The sequence below is a fragment of the Myripristis murdjan genome, chromosome 19 (genome assembly GCF_902150065.1).
Source record: "Myripristis murdjan chromosome 19, fMyrMur1.1, whole genome shotgun sequence".
Taxonomy (NCBI): Eukaryota; Metazoa; Chordata; class Actinopteri; order Holocentriformes; family Holocentridae; genus Myripristis; species Myripristis murdjan.
The window spans coordinates 450,026-470,467 of record NC_043998.1 but is presented as its reverse complement, the minus strand read 5'-3'; the positions used below and the strand labels follow the sequence as shown (position 1 = coordinate 470,467).

Here is a 20,442-nt window from a genome sequence, read left to right as displayed (position 1 = left end):
TTCCGGAGGACACCAAAACAAAACAAAAGCAAGGCTGCAGGGCCGGTGCATTAGCTCGGCTGAAAAGACAACCCTTTAAGCTGCCGCCTCCCAGCATTTTCCAATGCCAGGTCCATAACTAACAAAATCGATGAACTGCGCCTGCACATTGCATTCAACAAGTGTTTCCGTGACTGCTACATCTCTCTGATATCAGAGACATGGCTGCAGCCATCTATACCGGACTCGGCTATTCAACTAGCAGGTTGCACGATGCTTTCTATTCTGCCCTGCACCGAAAGTACTGAGCCCTAATTTCGCTGCATTATTATACCGTATATGATTGTGCAATGACAATAAAGATCTATCTATCTATCTATCTATCTAAAACATGTCCTCAATCAAAGTAGAGTGTATGGGCAAGGAAATGTCACTATACAACACTGGGGCTTGTCTATCATTGTGAACATGTACAGTACAGGCCAAAAGTTTGGACACACCTTCTCATTCAATGCGTTTTCTTTATTTTCATGACTATTTACATTGTAGATTCTCACTGAAGGCATCAAAACTATGAATGAACTCGTGGAGTTATGTACTTAACAAAAAAAGGCGAAATAACTGAAAACATGTTTTATATTCTAGTTTCTTCAAAATAGCCAACCTTTGCTCTGATTACTGCTTTGCACACTCTTGGCATTCTCTCGATGAGCTTCAAGAGGTAGTCACCTGAAATGGTTTTCACTTCACAGGTGTGCCTTATCAGGGTTAATTAGTGGAATTTCTTGCTTTATCAATGGGGTTGGGACCATCAGTTGTGTTGTGCAGAAGTCAGGTTACTACACAGCCGACAGCCCTATTGGACAACTGTTAAAATTCATATTATGGCAAGAACCAATCAGCTAACTAAAGAAAAACGAGTGGCCATCATTACTTTAAGAAATGAAGGTCAGTCAGTCCGGAAAATTGCAAAAACTTTAAATGTGTCCCCAAGTGGAGTCGCAAAAACCATCAAGCGCTACAACGAAACTGGTTCAAATGAGGACCGACCCAGGAAAGGAAGACCAAGAGTCACCTCTGCTTCTGAGGACAAGTTCATCCGAGTCACCAGCCTCAGAAATCGCAAGTTAACAGCAGCTCAGATCAGAGAGCAGATAAATGCCACACAGAGTTCTAGCAGCAGACCCATCTCTAGAACAACTGTTAAGAGGAGACTGCGCCAATCAGGCCTTCATGGTCAAATAGCTGCTAGGAAACCACTGCTAAGGAGAGGCAACAAGCAGAAGAGATTTGTTTGGGCCAAGAAACACAAGGAATGGACATTAGACCAGTGGAAATCTGTGCTTTGGTCTGATGAGTCCAAATTTGAGATCTTTGGTTCCAACCGCCGTGTCTTCGTGCGACGCAGAAAAGGTGAACGGATGGATTCCACATGCCTGGTTCCCACTGTGAAGCATGGAGGAGGAGGTGTGATGGTGTGGGGGTGTTTTGCTGGTGACACTGTTGGGGATTTATTCAAAATTGAAGGCACACTGAACCAGCATGGCTACCACAGCATCCTGCAGCGACATGCCATCCCATCCGGTTTGCGTTTAGTTGGACCATCATTTATTTTTCAACAGGACAATGAGCCCAAACACACCTCCAGGCTGTGTAAGGGCTATTTGACCAAGAAGGAGAGTGATGGAGTGCTGCGGCAGATGACCTGGCCTCCACAGTCACCGGACCTGAACCCAATCAGGATGGTTTGGGGTGAGCTGGACCGCAGAGTGAAGGCAAAGGGGCCAACAAGTGCTAAACACCTCTGGGAACTCCTTCAAGACTGTTGGAAAACCATTTCAGGTGACTACCTCTTGAAGCTCATCGAGAGAATGCCAAGAGTGTGCAAAGCAGTAATCAGAGCAAAGGCTGGCTATTTTGAAGAAACTAGAATATAAAACATGTTTTCAGTTATTTCGCCTTTTTTTGTAAAGTACATAACTCCACGAGTTCATTCATAGTTTTGATGCCTTCAGTGAGAATCTACAATGTAAATAGTCATGAAAATAAAGAAAACGCATTGAATGAGAAGGTGTGTCCAAACTTTTGGCCTGTACTGTACATGACATAAAAATGCTTTCAATATGGACATCTCCTGAATTTCAGGAAAAGATGGCAGGGGGCATGGGTGGACTGGCCATCTGGCACACTGGGCATTTGCCCTGTGGGCCGATGTGCTACGTGGGCTGACAGTCCACTGACACTTTTTTTTTTTTTTTTTTTTTTTTTAAATTATTATTTAAATAGCTGACCTGCCCATACAATCAGTAGATCAGCGCCCGATTGACACTGGGCTGGCCCAATCACATTGCTAAACAACCCCTTTTGCGTAGTTTGGTCCCGCCTCCATAATGATTTCGGCAAATAAAGTCATTGCAAGAGTTTGTTTACTAACCACCGGACCGGCCCTCGAGACACGCTGCCAGTAGCGGTTCTGCCCATGTTGCCGCCCTGGGCGAAATTACTGCTTTGCGCCCTTCCGTTCTAGCCGCGTGCGGAGCAAGAACTTCCAAGCGATAACGGCCGCTACTGGTGCCCCTCTGGCGGCTACACGCGCCCCTCCCAGAGCAGGGGCGCCAACACCTGCACAAATACCTTTTTTGGAAAAATACTTTTTATATGGACAAAATCTTGTTTGCATAAAAAAAAGCCACCGGTCAGCATCAGGCGGGCCAGCCGCGGCACCGGCTTGATGCTTACAGGTGCCGCGCCCACCCGGTCAGGTCTGCCGGATCTGACAGGTGAGCAGCACGCACATACTGCCATCCTCTCATTATAAATCAACTTTTGTTCATACGCGGCTGCAGCAGCACAACGGACAGTGACACAGACAACATGGTTGATTATTGACTGCGCAATGCGGCCATTCGCCGGTAATTGCGGCATCAGGCGAGCCTACCTACTGGTTTATATGCAAGCACAATACATGTGTATTTGCTTAGACCCCAATATTAGACGAGGGCGTTTTTTCAGGGCATTTTCAGTGGAAAAAATATTGTCTTATATTCAGATGAATACGGTAATAGAAAACTGCTTTGCAGCGAGGATGATTTTTTTTTTTTTGCGCTCCTGCCGCCCCCCACGTGACATGAAAATATGCCGCCCCGGCGGCTGCCCGCTTCGCCCGTGCCTAAAACCGCTACTGCACGCTGCTCTGCGGCCCATTGGTTATTTTTCTTCACTGACACGGGGCTGGACCAATCAGATCACAAGCCTGTGGCTCGGTGCGCCGGTGTGCAGTGCAACGCGAGTCGAACGTTATCTCATAGGATCTACTGAGATGGAGAGGAAACGCAAAGATGGAGCAGAGAAACTGCGAGAAAAAAAGGCGGCTGTCAATTTTAAAACCGATCGGACTTTTTCGCTTTCGGAGTTTTTCGTAATTTATCAGCATTAATAAAGTGTGAGCCCAAACTATGTGAAAGGGATATAATCCCTATGGCAGAGCAGATAGTGTCTCCGTCTTCCATGCTGGAGTTCAGGGGTTTAATTCCCCCAGACAAGAGTGCGTTTTTACTTTAGTGCCTCACTTTGTTGTTAACCATGAGAGTGAAGTGATTCTTATTATTCTGCCTGTCATTGGCTAGATGACACACACAGTGGCATTTAGGGTTTCTGTAATTTTCATTTCTGTACTCTGTGAATTTGTTTTGTAACCCAGGTGCTAAATTATTGTTATCATTATTATTATTGTTATTATTATTTTGCCTTGTTTTGTTTTTTTTTGCTTTTTTTAATGCCTTGTTCTAACTTTATGGGTAGATATATATACCAATCGATTTAAACACGGATTTGTGTGGTATACTTTGTCACCATGACCTTCCTATGTGCAGTCTGGGCCCATTCTCCATTCATGTTGATGGGCACCTGCACTTACTAATCTGAAATAGATGCCCAAAAGGCGTTGGCCTGTTGTGGCCTGTTCAATAGAATAAAAAAGTTCCAATTCATCTATTGTATTTTATTGTTCCACTATAGTACTATAGGCCAGTATGACTGGGGCAGCCAAGTAATTACACATATTTGAACAATTTTTTAAAAAGTAACGTAATAGTTACTTTTCCTGGTAATTAATTACTTTGACAATGATGCAACTCTGTTGCTTTTTAGTAGAAGTAACTAGTAACTATAATTAATTACTTTTTCAAAGTAATATGCCAACACTGCTGATGACAGCTAATTAATTGCATGGCATTATGGCTTTAAAGAGTTGCACAGTTGGTAAACACATTTAAGAGAGCAAAAAGACCGGAAAGGTGTGCGTGATCGGATGTCGTGGGCCGGTCTGGTCCAAAATGCCCGGGCCGATTTTTTGTCCCAGTCCGCCCCTGGCAGGGGGTAATACAAAAAGTAAATTCTTTCTTGAAATTGCTTAAGAGTTGACTAAGGCTGGGTTCATTAGAACCCAGGACAAAATTATCAGTACGTTAAAAAAGTTGAAGCAGTATAGAGATTCCAAAAAACACCTGGCGAAAGTGGAGTTGGACAGCGTAACATAATAAGAGAGTATTATGAACTCCTCAATAGCGTGCTGAATCATATACCAACAAACCAGCAGACTGAGGTTGAATTCAGCAACACAAGTGGCAGATCAGTGAATATCACTGTTGAATGCTGAGTGTAAAAAGTCCCTGTTCATTGGATGCGAATGGTGGGCACCCCCTAAATAAATAAATAAATAAATAAATAAATGAATGAATGAATAAATGAATAAATAAATAAATAAATAGTTGTCATTTTCAGTGTTTCACCCTGCATCAAGAAGTCAGTAAATGAAGCTATAGTGGTATGGTTATTTTAACCTGTTCCTTGGTGATCTTGCCCACAGAAAAGTAGCACGCCTGAGGGTTAGAGAAGTAAAGTCCAGAGACTGCAGCAGCTGGCGTCATGGCCAAGGACTCAGTCAAACCAATACCTGCACATACACAAACAAAAATAATACATATGTCTACAGCCAAACACTCATTTACCCACAAATTAATATGCACAAATACACAACCTCACATATGCAGAGCTGCACACACGCAAAGCAAGATGAGATAAAGCCAGAGGCCATGGATTGGTACATGATCCCCAAATTTCAATATGTAGAGGAAAGAAAAGCATTTGTACTATTTTCAAACACTATCACATTACATGATGATGCCAAAACAATTTGAGGTTCCCATTCACATATTAATGTGACAATCTGGATCTTCTGGAACTGCTTTAGTTAACATCACTTTTTACAAATGATTTTTTGGAAGTGGTCTTTGCAGCAATATTTGAGGGAAAACGTGTGGTTGGGAAGCATTAAGGATACAACTGGATACTGGAGACTTGGATTATACTGCATTACGAGTGTGAGCTTTTTAAACAGAACTTTTAATAATGTTTTGCACTATGACCCCATTTTTTTCCACTGGATCAGAAATGGCTAGCATTTTTGAAATATGAGTTTACCATGAAGCCTTCTGAGTAAAACCTTTGTAAGAGGTTGAAGGCAGCATATGGTGACTGCTTGATATACAGTACAGGCCAAAAGTTTGGACACACCTTCTCATTCAATGCGTTTTCTTTATTTTCATGACTATTTACATTGTAGATTCTCACTGAAGGCATCAAAACTATGAATGAACACGTGGAGTTATGTACTTAACAAAAAAAGGTGAAATAACTGAAAACATGTTTTATATTCTAGTTTCTTCAAAATAGCCACCCTTTGCTCTGATTACTGCTTTGCACACTCTTGGCATTCTCTCGATGAGCTTCAAGAGGTAATGACCTGAAATGGTTTTCACTTCACAGGTGTGCCTTATCAGGGTTAATTAGTGGAATTTCTTGCTTTATCAATGGGGTTGGGACCATCAGTTGTGTTGTGCAGAAGTCAGGTTACTACACAGCCGACAGCCCTATTGGACAACTGTTAAAATTCAAATTATGGCAAGAACCAATCAGCTAACTAAAGAAAAACGAGTGGCCATCATTACTTTAGGAAATGAAGGTCAGTCAGTCCGGAAAATTGCAAAAACTTTAAATGTGTCCCCAAGTGAAGTGGCAAAAACAATCAAGCGCTACAACGAAACTGGCACACATGAGGACCGACCCAGAAAAGGAAGACCAAGAGTCACCTCTGCTTCTGAGGACAAGTTCATCCGAGTCACCAGCCTCAGAAATCGCAAGTTAACAGCAGCTCAGATCAGAGACCAGATAAATGCCACACAGAGTTCTAGCGGCAGACCCATCTCTAGAACAACTGTTAAGAGGAGACTGTGCCAATCAGGCCTTCATGGTCAAATAGCTGCTAGGAAACCACTGCTAAGGAGAGGCAACAAGCAGAAGAGATTTGTTTGGGCCAAGAAACACAAGGAATGGACATCAGACCAGTGGAAATCTGTGCTTTGGTCTGATGAGTCCAAATTTGAGATCTTTGGTTCCAACCGCTGTGTCTTTGTGAGACGCAGAAAAGGTGAACGGATGGATTCCACATGCCTGGTTCCCACTGTGAAGCATGGAGGAGGAGGTGTGATGGTGTGGGGGTGTTTTGCTGGTGACGCTGTTGGGGATTTATTCAAAATTGAAGGCACACTGAACCAGCATGCCTACCACCGCATCCTGCAGCGACATGCCATCCCATCCGGTTTGCGTTTAGTTGGACCATCATTTATTTTTCAACAGGACAATGACCCCAAACACACCTCCAGGCTGTGTAAGGGCTATTTGACCAAGAAGGAGAGTGATGGAGTGCTGCGGAAGATGACCTGGCCTCCACAGTCACCGGACCTGAACCCAATCAAGATGGTTTGGGGTGAGCTGGACCGCAGAGTGAAGGCAAAGGGGCCAACAAGTGCTAAACACCTCTGGGAACTCCTTCAAGACTGTTGGAAAACCATTTCAGGTGACTACCTCTTGAAGCTCATCGAGAGAATGCCAAGAGTGTGCAAAGCAGTAATCAGAGCAAAGGGTGGCTATTTTGAAGAAACTAGAATATAAAACATGTTTTCAGTTATTTCACCTTTTTTTGTTAAGTACATAACTCCACGTGTTCATTCATAGTTTTGATTCCTTCAGTTAGAATCTACAATGTAAATAGTCATGAAAATAAAGAAAACGCATTGAATGAGAAAGTGTGTCCAAACTTTTGGCCTGTACTGTATATAAAAAAATAATTTGTCAGAAAATAATCTGACTGGCACCCCCTTTAACTTAACAATCTTCTGTAGAATTGGGGCACTTTCAGATGCAATTTGAAAATAGGTTATGACACTGAAGTGGTAGTTTGCCCTCTGACCAGTCTTCTCAAGAATGCCAGCCAGGCTCCACATCGTGGCCTTCTCGGTGTGGTCAGGCTGACTGGGGTAGCCAGCAGCTGGTCTGATGCCCTGATAGCGAACTCTGTGGAGGTCTGCAGCCTCCAGAGCCTCCTCAGTACTGTAGCCCCACAACTCCTTACGCACACGAACATGGAGCTCTTCTGCAAAGGCCTGAAGTAGAAGCAGGAGGAGACAGGTGGAAAGGAGGCACAAGAAGAGAGACAAATGAAAAAAAAAACATTGCAGCAGTAAATATGCTATCCGCCACCATCAACAATGCAATTACCCTCTGAGCCACTCTTACACAAGTGTGGTTAGTACCAGGGTTACGGAGCAACAGAATACATGTTTAAAGAACAAAATAATGAGTAACTGTAATCCACAATAGTTATGGTTTAGAATGAGGGTAATCAGATAATGCTGCTTTATAGAAATCCAATTTTATTATTTATTCATTTATAGTTATATTATTTTCAACTATGTTTATTCAGTTGGAACATCCATCTCCACTGGAATTGTCTCATCATGTCTGCATTCATGGTTGCTCTCAGTACTGTAGTAAACTGACACACATGGAGGAGATGGAACAGAATGTTTTTAGAGCAAAATACTGTGAGCATTGAAACTCTTCAAACCTCAAGAAACATTTAGAAGTATGTAATCTTTTTATTGGACGAATGCTCAAGATTGAAGTTTATTGTCATTGTGCAGGCTTATCAACTTCAAATGGTGCATTTATCTTTAAAGCTTCACACATTTACAGAAAAAAATAAGAGATATGAAACTATATTTTAACTATATGAAACTAAATATACAACTAACTAGCAGTGATGTTCAACAATACGTGTCCTGCATCCCTGATGCATTAAAATCTAAAGGATCCAGCAAACTCACTATCGATAGATACTATAAAAGTCTGTGTCTGTGTGGTTTCTGCTGTTTTTCAGTTCTATAACCACAGGACACAAGATGCATAGACTTATACGACCACTTTATTTTTCTAAATTGAGAGCAGGCAATAAAGTTATATTCAGTGAGGTATTCAGGTAAAGTGATAATAATTTTCCTGATATAATTTTTTGCTGATATATCAGGTTGATAGTCACCCTGCTTTCATAAAAAAAAAAAAAAAAACACCATTTTTTTATTTTTTAGTTTTGCCTATTTTAGCATACCCAAATGAATGATGTTTCAGAGGCTTTTCCACTTGGCAAGGACACAATTCTGTAATACAAGTAACTTTTGGAATGGAAATGGTCAAATTAAAAGCAAACAAACAAAAAACAATCACCACCACAACAACCTGAGCATGGCCACAAAATTTTCATATTTATAAATACCCATTCTTTTGTACCTCAGCCAGTCGGTCAGCCAAGGCTTTGACCATAATGCTGCTGTAGTCATCTCCCTGGGCCTGGAACTGCTGACTCAGCTCCTCAGCTCCAAACACAGCAACAGCAAATACACCAATGTAGTCTGCAATGCCACTGCTTATGGGTGCCACAAAGTCAGACAAACACAGGTAGGGCTCTGAACTGCCACTGGTCCTCTCTGCCTGCAGGACACACACACACACACACACACACACACACACACACACACACACACAGTCATGTAATACTATAATTGTAATGACATTGTTTTTGACTTATATTTACTCTCAATAGTCTTACCCTAACCTTGACCGAAACCCAAAAATCTTTTTTTTTTCCAGCCCTTTACTTTGATATGGCTGGGATATAGCTGGTCAAACAAGGACATTAGAGCTGATAGGGCTGGTCAAACAAGGACATTAGAGCTCTGCTCACTCTCTGGGCAGAGGATGTCCAAGACACACACACACACACACACATACAAAATTTTAACACATAAATTAAACATTCTGGTGTATTCCGAGAAGAAAATCAAGAGAAAAGCCAATTGCTTCAAGTAAAAAAAAAAAAAAAAAAAAAAAAAAAAAATATATATATATATATATATATATTAGTGGTGTCAAATTATCGCGTTAATTGAGATTAATTAATTACAGTCATATTTAGCGCGTTATGTTTTTTAATCGAGTTAATCTAATTATTAATCTCTAACTTTACTTTTTATAAAAATCGGTTTGTAGGCGTTGGGCTTCCTGTGCTGGTTGTGGAAAACAATGCTCAGTCACACCCTGAAGTGGACACTTAGGGTTAGGGTTAGGGTTCCTCGTCTTATTCTACTTTTTCTTCTTCTTCTGTCGCTATTTCTATGTTTTCCCTCATCGATATACTCCGTGATATTTAAGTCTTTCATTAGCTGAAGGTGGACTGCAGTCTCCTGGCTCTTGCTGCTGTTCGCCATGCCGTTTTCCCCGCTTGCAGGTAACCATAGCAACGAAGACGCCACAGAAGTCCTTGTGAGTCGAGCATGCGCAGTCGTGACTGAATATTCCGGTTGGGGGAGTTTTCCGACTAAGGTGGTTACATGCCCCAATATTCCGGTTGGAACAGGAATATTCCAGGGGGCTTATTCGGAATTCTCTCCAACCGGAATATGACCTTAATCGGGTTCGGTGCGTGTTTACATGACACGTGCGCAACCGGAATATTGCGAATATTCCGGTTAATACAGGAATAAGGTGTGCATGTAAACGTGCTCATTGGTTGGCTGTCATTGTGTTTGGGCTTGTTTAGCATAAGCTGATAGGCTCCTATTGTCAGGCCCGGACTGTACATCGGGAGAACCGGGAGATTTCCCGAAGCGCCGGCCTGTCACTGGCCCGGTGGCCTGCCCGTCTTTTTTTTTTTTTTTTTTTTTTTTTTTTTTTTCCTTAAACAGGTCGCCGGCCAGGCCAATCAGCTGTCGGTCCGGTCCGGCTGGCCTCACCAGTCTGATTTTTTTTTTTTTTTTTTTTTTTTTTTAAGTCAGAGAGACAGGCCAGGCCAATCAGAGGCCAGCAACCTGTGAAGAGGTCAAGACATGATTGGTTTGTTTTGATTAACACCCGCCCCAACAGTCCGAGTCCGTTGTAAACAGGCAGCATGTTGAGGAGGGGGTGTCGCGACTCGTCTGTGTGTGTGTGTCTGACTGTGGAGGAGAGGAGAGGAGAGGAGGTGGAAGAAAAGGTTGCGTGATCGAAGTTAATACATTACCGTATTCATCCGAATATAAGACGATATTTTTTCCATTGAAAATGCCCTGAAAAAATGCCCTCGTCTAATATTGGGGGTCTAAGCAAATACACATGTATTGTGCATATGTAAACCAGTAGGTAGGCTCGCCTGATGCCGCGATTACCGGCGAATGGCCGCATTGCGCAGTCATTGCAGCCGCGTATGAACAAAAATTGATATGGCAGTAGGCTATGTGTGCGCCGCTCACCTGTCAGATCCGGCAGACCAGACCCGGTGCCGCGGCCGGCCCGCCTGATGCCGGCCGTTGGCTTTTTTATTCAAACAAGATTTTGTCCATATAATTTTTTTTTTTTCCCCAAAAAAAGGTCTTGAAAAAGAGGACTGATCTGCTACAATAATGTAATGAATTTAAAGGGAAATACCTCAAGTTGAGGGCTTTTCTCAGCAATTTTAGGTGAGATTAAAAAAGAGATTAATTAGATCAATTAATTACAGATCATAATTAATTAATCTCTCAATTTTTTTAATCTCTTGACACCACTAATATATATATATATATATATATATATATATATATATATATATATATATATATATATATATTTACACCACAAGCAACACTTGACAAACTTTAAGAGAGATCAACTAACAAAACTGGTAGGTATAACAACAGGTAGGTATACTGTAAATACATGTTTGGTGTGGGGGAGAGAGAGAGAGAGAGAATCAAACTGGTAAGAAAACAACAGGTAGTAGGTATACTGTAAAGATATTTAGGGAGAGAGAAAGAGATCATGTCAGTAAAACAGGTTGAGTATCAGGTAAGTATACTGTAAAAAGGTTTGGTTTGATCAAAGGAGCAAAGACAAACACTAACCTATTTCTTTCTTTTAGCCTGGACAAGCCTTTCAAGGGCCATTTTCCTTTGCTTTGCCATATGCCTCTTTTGGGCCATTCTTTCTTTCTCCACCACTTTTTCCATATTCTCAGCAGCACTAGTAGATGGCTAACAATCAAATTCCACCCTCCTCTCTCTGACCTTTACTAACCTCTGCTGTCGCAGAGCTTTGTCCCTTGTACCAGCTGATCGAATATTGCCACACAACCTCCTGTCCACTGCCCCAAACTTAACATCATCCCTTCTGAACATTTCCACACCACTCTGCTTCCTGCACAGCAAAGCATACTTGACTGTCTGTATGGCACTGAAAGTCGAGATGTTCATGCTGGTGGATCTCTCATCAATAACACTGCCCATGACACTGAATGATGATTCTACCAAGGGACCATGGAAGATTGAAAAAGCAGCCTTCAAGACTTGACACAGGCCTAAAAATATAAAACATATTTAGAGTTATTTAACAATTTTTTCTTTGCTACATAATTCTATATATCTTGCTTCATATATTTGATGTCTTCAGTATGTATCTACAATGTAGAAAGTAGTAAAAATAAAGAAAAAACATTGAATGAGAAGGTATGCAGACATTTAACCCTATAAATCTGAACTATGAAAGAATGCAGAAAATTCCAATGTTTTGAAATTGAACCCTTTATTTAGTCCTATAACAAAATATATATATAAAAAAATTCAGAAAATTCTAAAAATATGTTATGATATATGATATGTACTTGAAGTGCCAATAGTATGGTCCAGGGTGAACAGGGGAAGTGTTCAAAGGTATACGACAGTATTTTGGTCAAGTATTGATTAAACTGAAAACGAAAAACGGAATTGAAAATGTGTATCATATGTGATACAAATGGCTTTATAGGGTTAAATACTTGCTTCCTACTTCCCAATTGCATGCATGGACAGAATGTTTACACACTGGTGGGTTACAGGGCAAGATGGTGGGGCTATTGGCACGACAGTGAAAATGTGAATGGTTTTTGTTCTCTAAGTTTGAGCTAGTGTTGTCTTCAGGCTAGACAGTGCTCAGGGCCCACAGGTTCAAAGTGGCATTACAGTGGAAAGCCAGCTATTGGTCCCCACAAGTGACTGTATAAATACAAAAATGGGGGGGGAACATGGTAACACACACATGCACACAAATACAGTGTGGATGCTGTACAGCTACATCAGAGATCTCTTATGAAGCATGAATGGCAATAATGTAGTTGACACATAATGGACCTATGGACATAATTCAACATAACTTGTCATTTGCTGTAACGTTCAACATATTCTGTTGTGCTGTGCTGTGTATGTGCCTTTGTGTGTTGCTTGCTCCTCACACACAGCACATTGCTGAGTTAACTTGCTCACTTTAAGAGCTGAGTGTGTAGACACAGTAATGCACTGCATTATAGATAACACCTTGGTGGCATTTTACTATCAACTACGATAAACGACACGGCATTGACAGTTGCCTCCGTTTCCCCACAACTTCCACAGTTTAATACAAACAGGGTAGAAGGAGAAATACCTGAAAAAGACTGTGGTGTGGATATAAATCCATACAGTAATGTCATCAGTAAAACTGAATAGCGATGAGGTAGATTTTTTTTCAACTGCAGGTTACAGCAACACTCTAGCCTCTACACTAAGACTATGCAGGGAAGAATGTGCTATAGCATCAAAATGACTGAATCAAACTGCCGTGCTATTATACTTGTCTTTCATAAACCATATTCATATCAGTGGTAATTTCATTTACTAAAATTATGGCAAAAATGAATTGTCAACATTTTCTTCACTGACCAAAATGAGACAGTAACTAAATTAAAAATTTATGATGACAAAATCTGTGACGAAATGTATTGACATTCTTGTCAATGAATAAATCTGGGATTAAAATACCAGGAAGAGATGAGATCCAATAAGAAATACTCTCTTTGGTAGTGCTGAGTTTGGTTTGCACCTTTGTGTATGTACATAGTAAATACGTATTTAAGTCCATAGGTAACTGGATAGTGATACAAAATTTATAATTTTGCCCTTGCACACCACCACAGTGGATTTGAAATGGAGTAATCAAGACATGATTGATAGTGCAGACTTTCAGCTTTAATTAAAGGAGTTGAGAAAAATATGACATTAACCTTTTTGGAGTTATACAGTTTTATACATTGTCACCCCATTTTCAGAGGCTCAAAAGTAATTGGACATTTGACTAAAAAGCAGTTTCATGGCCAGCTGTGGCCTTTTGCCTCATTATTCCATGAAAAATTAAGAAAATAAAAGGTCTGAAGTTTATTTAAAGTGTTTGCATTTGCATTTGGTCGTTGTTTATCAGAACCCTCAACATTCAATCCAGAGAGGTGTCTATGCAGGTGAAGGAGGGCATCATTAGGCTTAAAAAGCAAATAAAATCTGTCAGACAGATAGAAACAACTTTAGGAGTAGCCAAATTAACAGTTTGATACATCCTGAAAAAGAAGGAATGCACCGGTAAGCTCAGCAACACCAAAAGGCCTGGAAGACCACAGAGGACATCTAAAGTGGATGACTGAAGAATTCTTTCCCTGGTGAAGAAAAACCCATTCACAACGTCTAGGGAAGTCAAAAACACTCTTGAGTAGGGAGGCATATCACTGTCCAAAAATACAGTCAAGAGACATTTGCAAGAAAATAAATACAGAGGGAATACAGCAAGGTACAAACTACTGGTGTCACTCAAGAACAGGAAAGCCAGATTAGACTTTACAAAAAAACAATTAAAAAGCCTGGCTGATTCTGGGACAAGGTTCTTTGGATAGATGCAACAAATATTAGCTTGTACCAGAATGACGGAAGAGAGAAAAGTGTGGAGAACGAAAGGAGGCAGTGTTATGGCATGGGCATGTATGGCTACCAATGGAACTTTGTCACTAGTGTTTATTGATGATGTGACTGCTGATGGAAGTAGCAGGATGAATTCTGATATTTACGGGACTATAATATCTGCTCAGATTCAGCCAAATCCCACAAACTGATTGGATGGCACCTCACAGTGCAGATGAACAATGACCCAAAACATACTGCGAAAGCAAACCAAGAGTTATTGAAATCAAAGAGGTGGAATTTTCTTCAATGTGCAAGTTAGTCCACAAAGTGGACTAACTAAAGAGGACCAAACTGAAGGCCAAAAGACCCACAAACAAGAAGCAGCTGAAGGCAGCTGAAGTAAAGGCTTTCGAGCATCTCAAGGGAGGAAACTCTGTGATGTTGCCCATGGATTCCAGACTTCAGGCAGTCAGCATTAATAGACTGCAAAGGATTTTCCTCCGAATATTGAACATAATCCCTATAATTATAGTTATGTATGTTATGTATAGTTTGTTCAATTACTTCTGAGCCTCTGAAAATGGGGTGCCAATGTATAAAACTGGCTGTAATTCCTGAATGGCTAATGCCATATTTTTGTTCAACCCCTTAAAAAAAAATGCACTTCAGTCACGTCTTGATTACTCCATTTCAAATCCACTGTGGTGGTACTATGGACCTAACTGTATACAGAAAATTAGTTTGAAATTACAGATAAATTTGAAAATTGTCATTGATTCTGTATTGCATATATATATATATATATATATATATATATATTTTTTTTTTTTTTTTTTTTTTTTTTTAACATTTCAATACATTGTTCTTTCCTTCAAGTTAGATAATACTGCTGTTTGCTCATCCTCTCAGTTGACAACTGTACATTTCATGCTTTCAATTTGATATTTCAGTTGAACATGTTTCTTGTGTGCTTGCAATTGCCATTTTCTAAATTCTTCTGTGTGTTCCAATTTTTTTGCTGTATCCTATGACTGCTGCTGCTTAAACAACCCAATATCCCCATGGAGTTAATTGAAGTTTCATCAACTTTTCTGTCTCTCACCTGCTGCCTTAATCCATAGAAGGTGGCAATGGGTTGGGTGTTGTTCTGAGGTATAACATCATCACCATAGACGTTGATGTCATCCCCATTGCTCTGAGCACGCCAAAATCCCACCAGACCCCGCCCCTTCAGACCTTGACTGTCGATCAAGCGGTTGAGTAGCTGACTGGCATCATCAAAAACTCGCCGGGCCTCAGAGCCTGCAGTAGCCCAAACATTACCAGCATTAGCTACCATGGTTTTAGTCCTTCATTTTATGTGTAAAACGGATTAGAACAGACCAATGACAACCTCTTCATATCTGATTATCATTCATGATAATATTAATCTCTATAAAGAGGTCAATTTTTTTAAGATGAAAAGGTAAGAAATGATTACACTTTGCAACACTGAGCAATGTGGAAATTAATTAACATACTGTAAGAAGGAAGGAATCTGATCTGATCTGAATCTCAATTATTTTCAAATGATTGATAAATCTTTTTTTTTTTTTAAGATTTATTTTTGGCATTTCTGGTGTATTGGACAGTCACAGTAGAGAGAGACAGGAAAGGCAGGGGAGAGAGAAGGGATGACATGCGGCAAAGGGCCTGAGGTCGGATTCGAACCCAGGACGCTGCGATCAGGACTAAGCCTTGGTATATGGTATGTACTCTTATCCGGATTGATAATTAATTCTAAAATAAATTTTATTTTAGAATTTAAAATATATTTTTTTAAATTTTTGAAACAGTGTTATTTTAGAATAACACTATTTCAACAGGAACAACAAAGACAAATACAAACAGTAAAATCTCAGATTTGCATTCAATCATCGTTAAACTCACTGTATGATCACCTCAATAATTTTCTTAATATTTTTTTTTGCATGAGTCCAAGATGATAAAGGGAGAGAAAAATGAATTTATTATCCTGGGAGGGAGAAATTAATATCTTCCAAACTGTGTTTTGCTCCTGGTCATTTTAAACGAGGAATGCTATTTGCCAGACAAATTCCTCAGAGCAGAGCAACAATATCTTGATATGTAGCCAAGACACTATTGTAGCATTGATAGGCTAGTCTGGGTACGTCCAAAGGCTATATTAAATAGTAAGACAGTCACAGTAGAGAGCGACAGGAAGGGCAGGGAAGAGAGAGGGGATGATATCCAGCAAAGGGCCTGAGGTCAAATTGAAACTTTAATAATTGTTAATGTGAATTAGCCTACCAACAGTCTTGTCATTGAAGATCTTGGGGTAACCTCTGTTGGGGTATTTGCCCCTCAGCTGCCAGATATCAAAGAAAGGTTTCCAGTCAATGTAGTTGACCAGGTCACGGAGGTCATACTGCTCAAACACATGGGTGCCTGAGAACTGAGGACACACTGAAATACAGAGATACATTCACAGTTGGTTTCGACTGATTTGGACTTAAAAGGCTGGTGCAGATCATTTAGGACTGAAGTTGTTGATAGCCAAGAATTCTGATGATATGTAGTATCTGAATCAAATCATTTTCATGCTAAAAAGTATTCATTGTTTCCCATGATTATTATTCTTGTTGGGGTTGAAAAAGCCGCTGCATCAGGGTGGAGACCATGGGACACTGTAACTCTCTACTAAATGCCTCTATTGAAACAGGATGAAAAATAAATAAAAACCTAATAATAGTGATATTTATTATTAGTGCTATCCACCTCTGATATAATGGATATGAGGCAGTTTGACTGATTACATACTTATTGTACGCTTGATCAATAGGACATTCATTTCTATAGGAAGAGCTTAACTTGAACTGATTTTGATCAGATTTACCATAAGTATGACTATTGTTATTATTACCAAATGTGTTGTATTTCAATTTGAAAATATCATTAGCAGCTTTCAAAACCCATAACAGTCAAGAGCTGATCTTATACATTTACAGTTAAATGTTAATGTTGAGATGTTTTAGACAGACTTCAGTAGTAAGGATTTGACATCAATCAATTTCAACTCTTTCTAAATTCTAAATGTTCATGTTCTCACTCTTTCATTTGTACAACATATCTACTACTTATATACTGCATGATATGACCTTATAGAATATTAAGTCTAAATAAAAGTTTCTCTTAGAAATAGAAATTGGGTAGAATTGGCAAGGGTATTTGGTTCATGGCAAGTCAGAGTATTTTCAGGTGGTTCCCTTGCCAATGCAACAGCTGTAGCATTCACTGTCATCACTGTATTGCCAAAAGAGTGTTTATGTTGGTGAAAGTCTGAAGCACAGCTAATGGAAAAGATTTTCTGCTGTCACATGGCTTACTCGACAAATGTTTTGTTAACAATACCAAAGCTGATGAGTATATCTGACATAGGTAAATGTGCTGATTTTCCCCTTAACATGACCTTGAGCTAATTTGTTAGATAATGCTGTCTCGCTCTTTTGTAGTTTTGGTTCAGTAACAGGATCTCACAAGTGCTGCTGATTACAAACCTCACAACACTGACTGTCTACAGTGACATCTTGTGGACAAAATCAAGTGCTTTTTATCTTTGCTCAAATGACCGACTAAAATACCTTCCATTCCCCATATCTTTCATAATAATTTTGTTGTGATGAAAGTAAGGACAATGGTCAATAAAATTATTAAACTGGCTCCCAAAAAATGACTCCAAGTTGACCCATTAATAACTGTAGTTTCCCAGTAAACAAAGCAGATTCTATACATTCCATCTCCGTGTACGTATGTATGTGGAGATATCATCAATTCCTTCATTAATTAATTCAGTCACCCATGCATTGTTATATATCACAAATGGCTGATTTCTATCAATATATCCATCTTTCCACCTATTTGTCCTTACCTGGTTTCGGTACTGAGAGCCAATCTAGATGTAAACCCTTCTTTCTGGCCTCTAGAAGAGACAAATATTGACGATCCTGAGGGAGAAATGAAGGAGGAAAGAGAGAAAACAGATGAAAAAAGTAAGGAGGAATCAGACCAGAGTTAAGAGGGAGACTATTCAGAGAGATATTTGTCCAGTCATGTTTTGATGTTCTACATGTGGTTTGACATGATGAACAGCAGCCTACTCAGCCTCCAGTATGATTACATCAGTCTGTTTTTGGTGTATGATGGTGTCCAATGGAGAAAGGTAAGTTGAGGGAGAAGGGGGAATGTACATTTGGTTGTGCTGGTTGTGCTAAAGGAACTGTTACCAAAGGGTTACCAAAATAAGAAACTGTACCATCTACCATGCCATATAAGACAAAGTCACAAGGCCCGGCTTTTAGAAAATCAGGTATTTCTTATCTATGTAGTACACTGCCCACTGCCAGCTAACCTGCTGCTAACTTGTCCCATGTCCTTTGCTTGTTGCCAGGCGGCCAGCTCTGCATGGTTAGGGTATGTATGGAATATTGACTAGTATTTAACAAAGTATCTGCTGTGTTCTTATACAGTTGTGTCTTACAACTCTGTGTTGCGTGATTTATGTGTTAGATGTATATTACCATTTTACTGACCCATAAGTTCTATTGGAATTAGTCCACTCCTGCTGTCTACCTGTATTGTAATATCTCTTTACAACAATGTAGCTTGTTTTTAAATACTTACATATTCTATTATTTTGTTGTTCCAGGCTGCCTAACATCTGGCAAAGCAACTGCCGATGAAAACTAGCCTTGGGTAAAATTGGGTATATTTACATTTTTTGAATGTTGAATTATGTACATCGTTCCTTCTCCAAAAAACACACAAACAAACAAAAACAAAAAAACAAACAAAAAAAAAACTGACAGGATGAATAAAAAGGGGAATATGTTAGGATTCCTCTTTATGGGAGCATGACCGAGGTACTAAAATGTCATGTTATTTTTTTTGTTACTACATGCAGTAGCTGACTGGGACATGGACTCACTATAATTGACAGAGCTGCTTTGGCCTAAGAGTGGCGCTGAAGCTTCATCCCCTAACTATTCCTCTTCCATTGTTGCCAGAACAACAAAAAAAGGTGGGGGTATAGCACAAATTTATAATTCAGAATTTCCGCCCAACACCCTTACCCGACTGAACTTTGAGCAATCCTCCACTACTTTTTTCCTCATAGAAGTGCTTAAAGTGCTTTTTAGATGCAATATCTGAATTTCTCTGAATTATTATTACTCAGGTTGATAAAATCCTTAACCAAGGGACTTTAACACTCATATTAATCATGCTTCTGATGCCTCCTACCCTTACGTCTTTTCATGATCAGAGGGAGTCTTTGAATGACTTGACAGATAATCTAAATTCTACCCTCCATAATGTGCTTGATACAGCAGCACCTCTAATTATGAAAATATGTGTTAACATTCAACATACCTTTGTGCGTAATTTTGCTCCATTTGTATTGCACAATTTTTCAAGTCTTTGCACATTTACACTGTGGAAACATTTTGTTTTCACATAATGTGGGCTATCTGAGCGGTGAAATTATCCTTTTAAAAAATACGGTTTGGTATATACTGTACACCTGTGCCACTGAAAAGCTCCTATCACATGTTTTTTCTCTTTTTTTTTCTGGCCTTGTAGGTTATAGTGTTGCTTCTCTTTTAAAGCTTAAGTCACCTTTTTCAAGTATGTGGAAAACCAATAAAAATCACCCTGACCTTCATTTGTCTCTTCGATGTGTGCCTACACATCAACCAACTCCACATCTCAGCTCTGACTCAGTGCCTAATCACTTTGATATTTGTTACTTAATTCTTTAAAGCATTCCCCTGGGACAGTAGGTAAGACGCATGCTTACCTCTAGGTGTCCCTTCCACTCATTCATACCTTCAGGGAGTCATAATGCTCCTGCCTGATATCCTCATACTCCTCAGTCAGCTCTTCAAAGTACTCTTCCCTCACAACCTCATCCAGCAACTGAGAGCACTGGTACAGACAAAAACACAGGGGTAGATAACACATGCTTCAATGAGAGAGTCTAGTCATTTCTTTCTTCTATTACATTTTGGTCTGCTTGAAAAGTTAATAAAGAGATCTCATGAATGAAAGAATGAGGCAATTGAAACATGTCTCAAAATTCATAAATTCATAACCAAATCAACAGAAAACAAATTAAGAACAGTACCTTATTTCATGCTACACGAACAAGACCTTTGCCCAAGGCAGTGGCAAAATTGTACCAAAGATGCTGTCTGTCGCATATAATACACCCAGAAATTAGAAGAGGTCCAGGCACAAAGTGCTGGAGCCCATTTGCTAATTT

The 20,442-nt window shown here is 39.8% G+C and overlaps 1 protein-coding gene across 1 annotated transcript in view; it reads right to left on the bottom strand.

Annotated features, from left to right (window-relative positions):
* Positions 1-20,442, bottom strand: part of mtr (5-methyltetrahydrofolate-homocysteine methyltransferase) — a 106,493-nt gene that overhangs the window by 2,430 nt on the left and 83,621 nt on the right. Inside the window, exons 27-33 of the mRNA XM_030077580.1 lie at positions 20,007-20,105; positions 18,052-18,127; positions 16,434-16,589; positions 15,226-15,425; positions 8,665-8,865; positions 7,289-7,481; positions 4,821-4,933 (exon numbers count right to left, since the gene is read on the bottom strand). Of these exons, the coding sequence (XP_029933440.1) occupies positions 4,821-4,933; positions 7,289-7,481; positions 8,665-8,865; positions 15,226-15,425; positions 16,434-16,589; positions 18,052-18,127; positions 20,007-20,105 (1,038 nt within the window). The remainder of the gene's footprint in view (positions 1-4,820; positions 4,934-7,288; positions 7,482-8,664; positions 8,866-15,225; positions 15,426-16,433; positions 16,590-18,051; positions 18,128-20,006; positions 20,106-20,442) is intronic.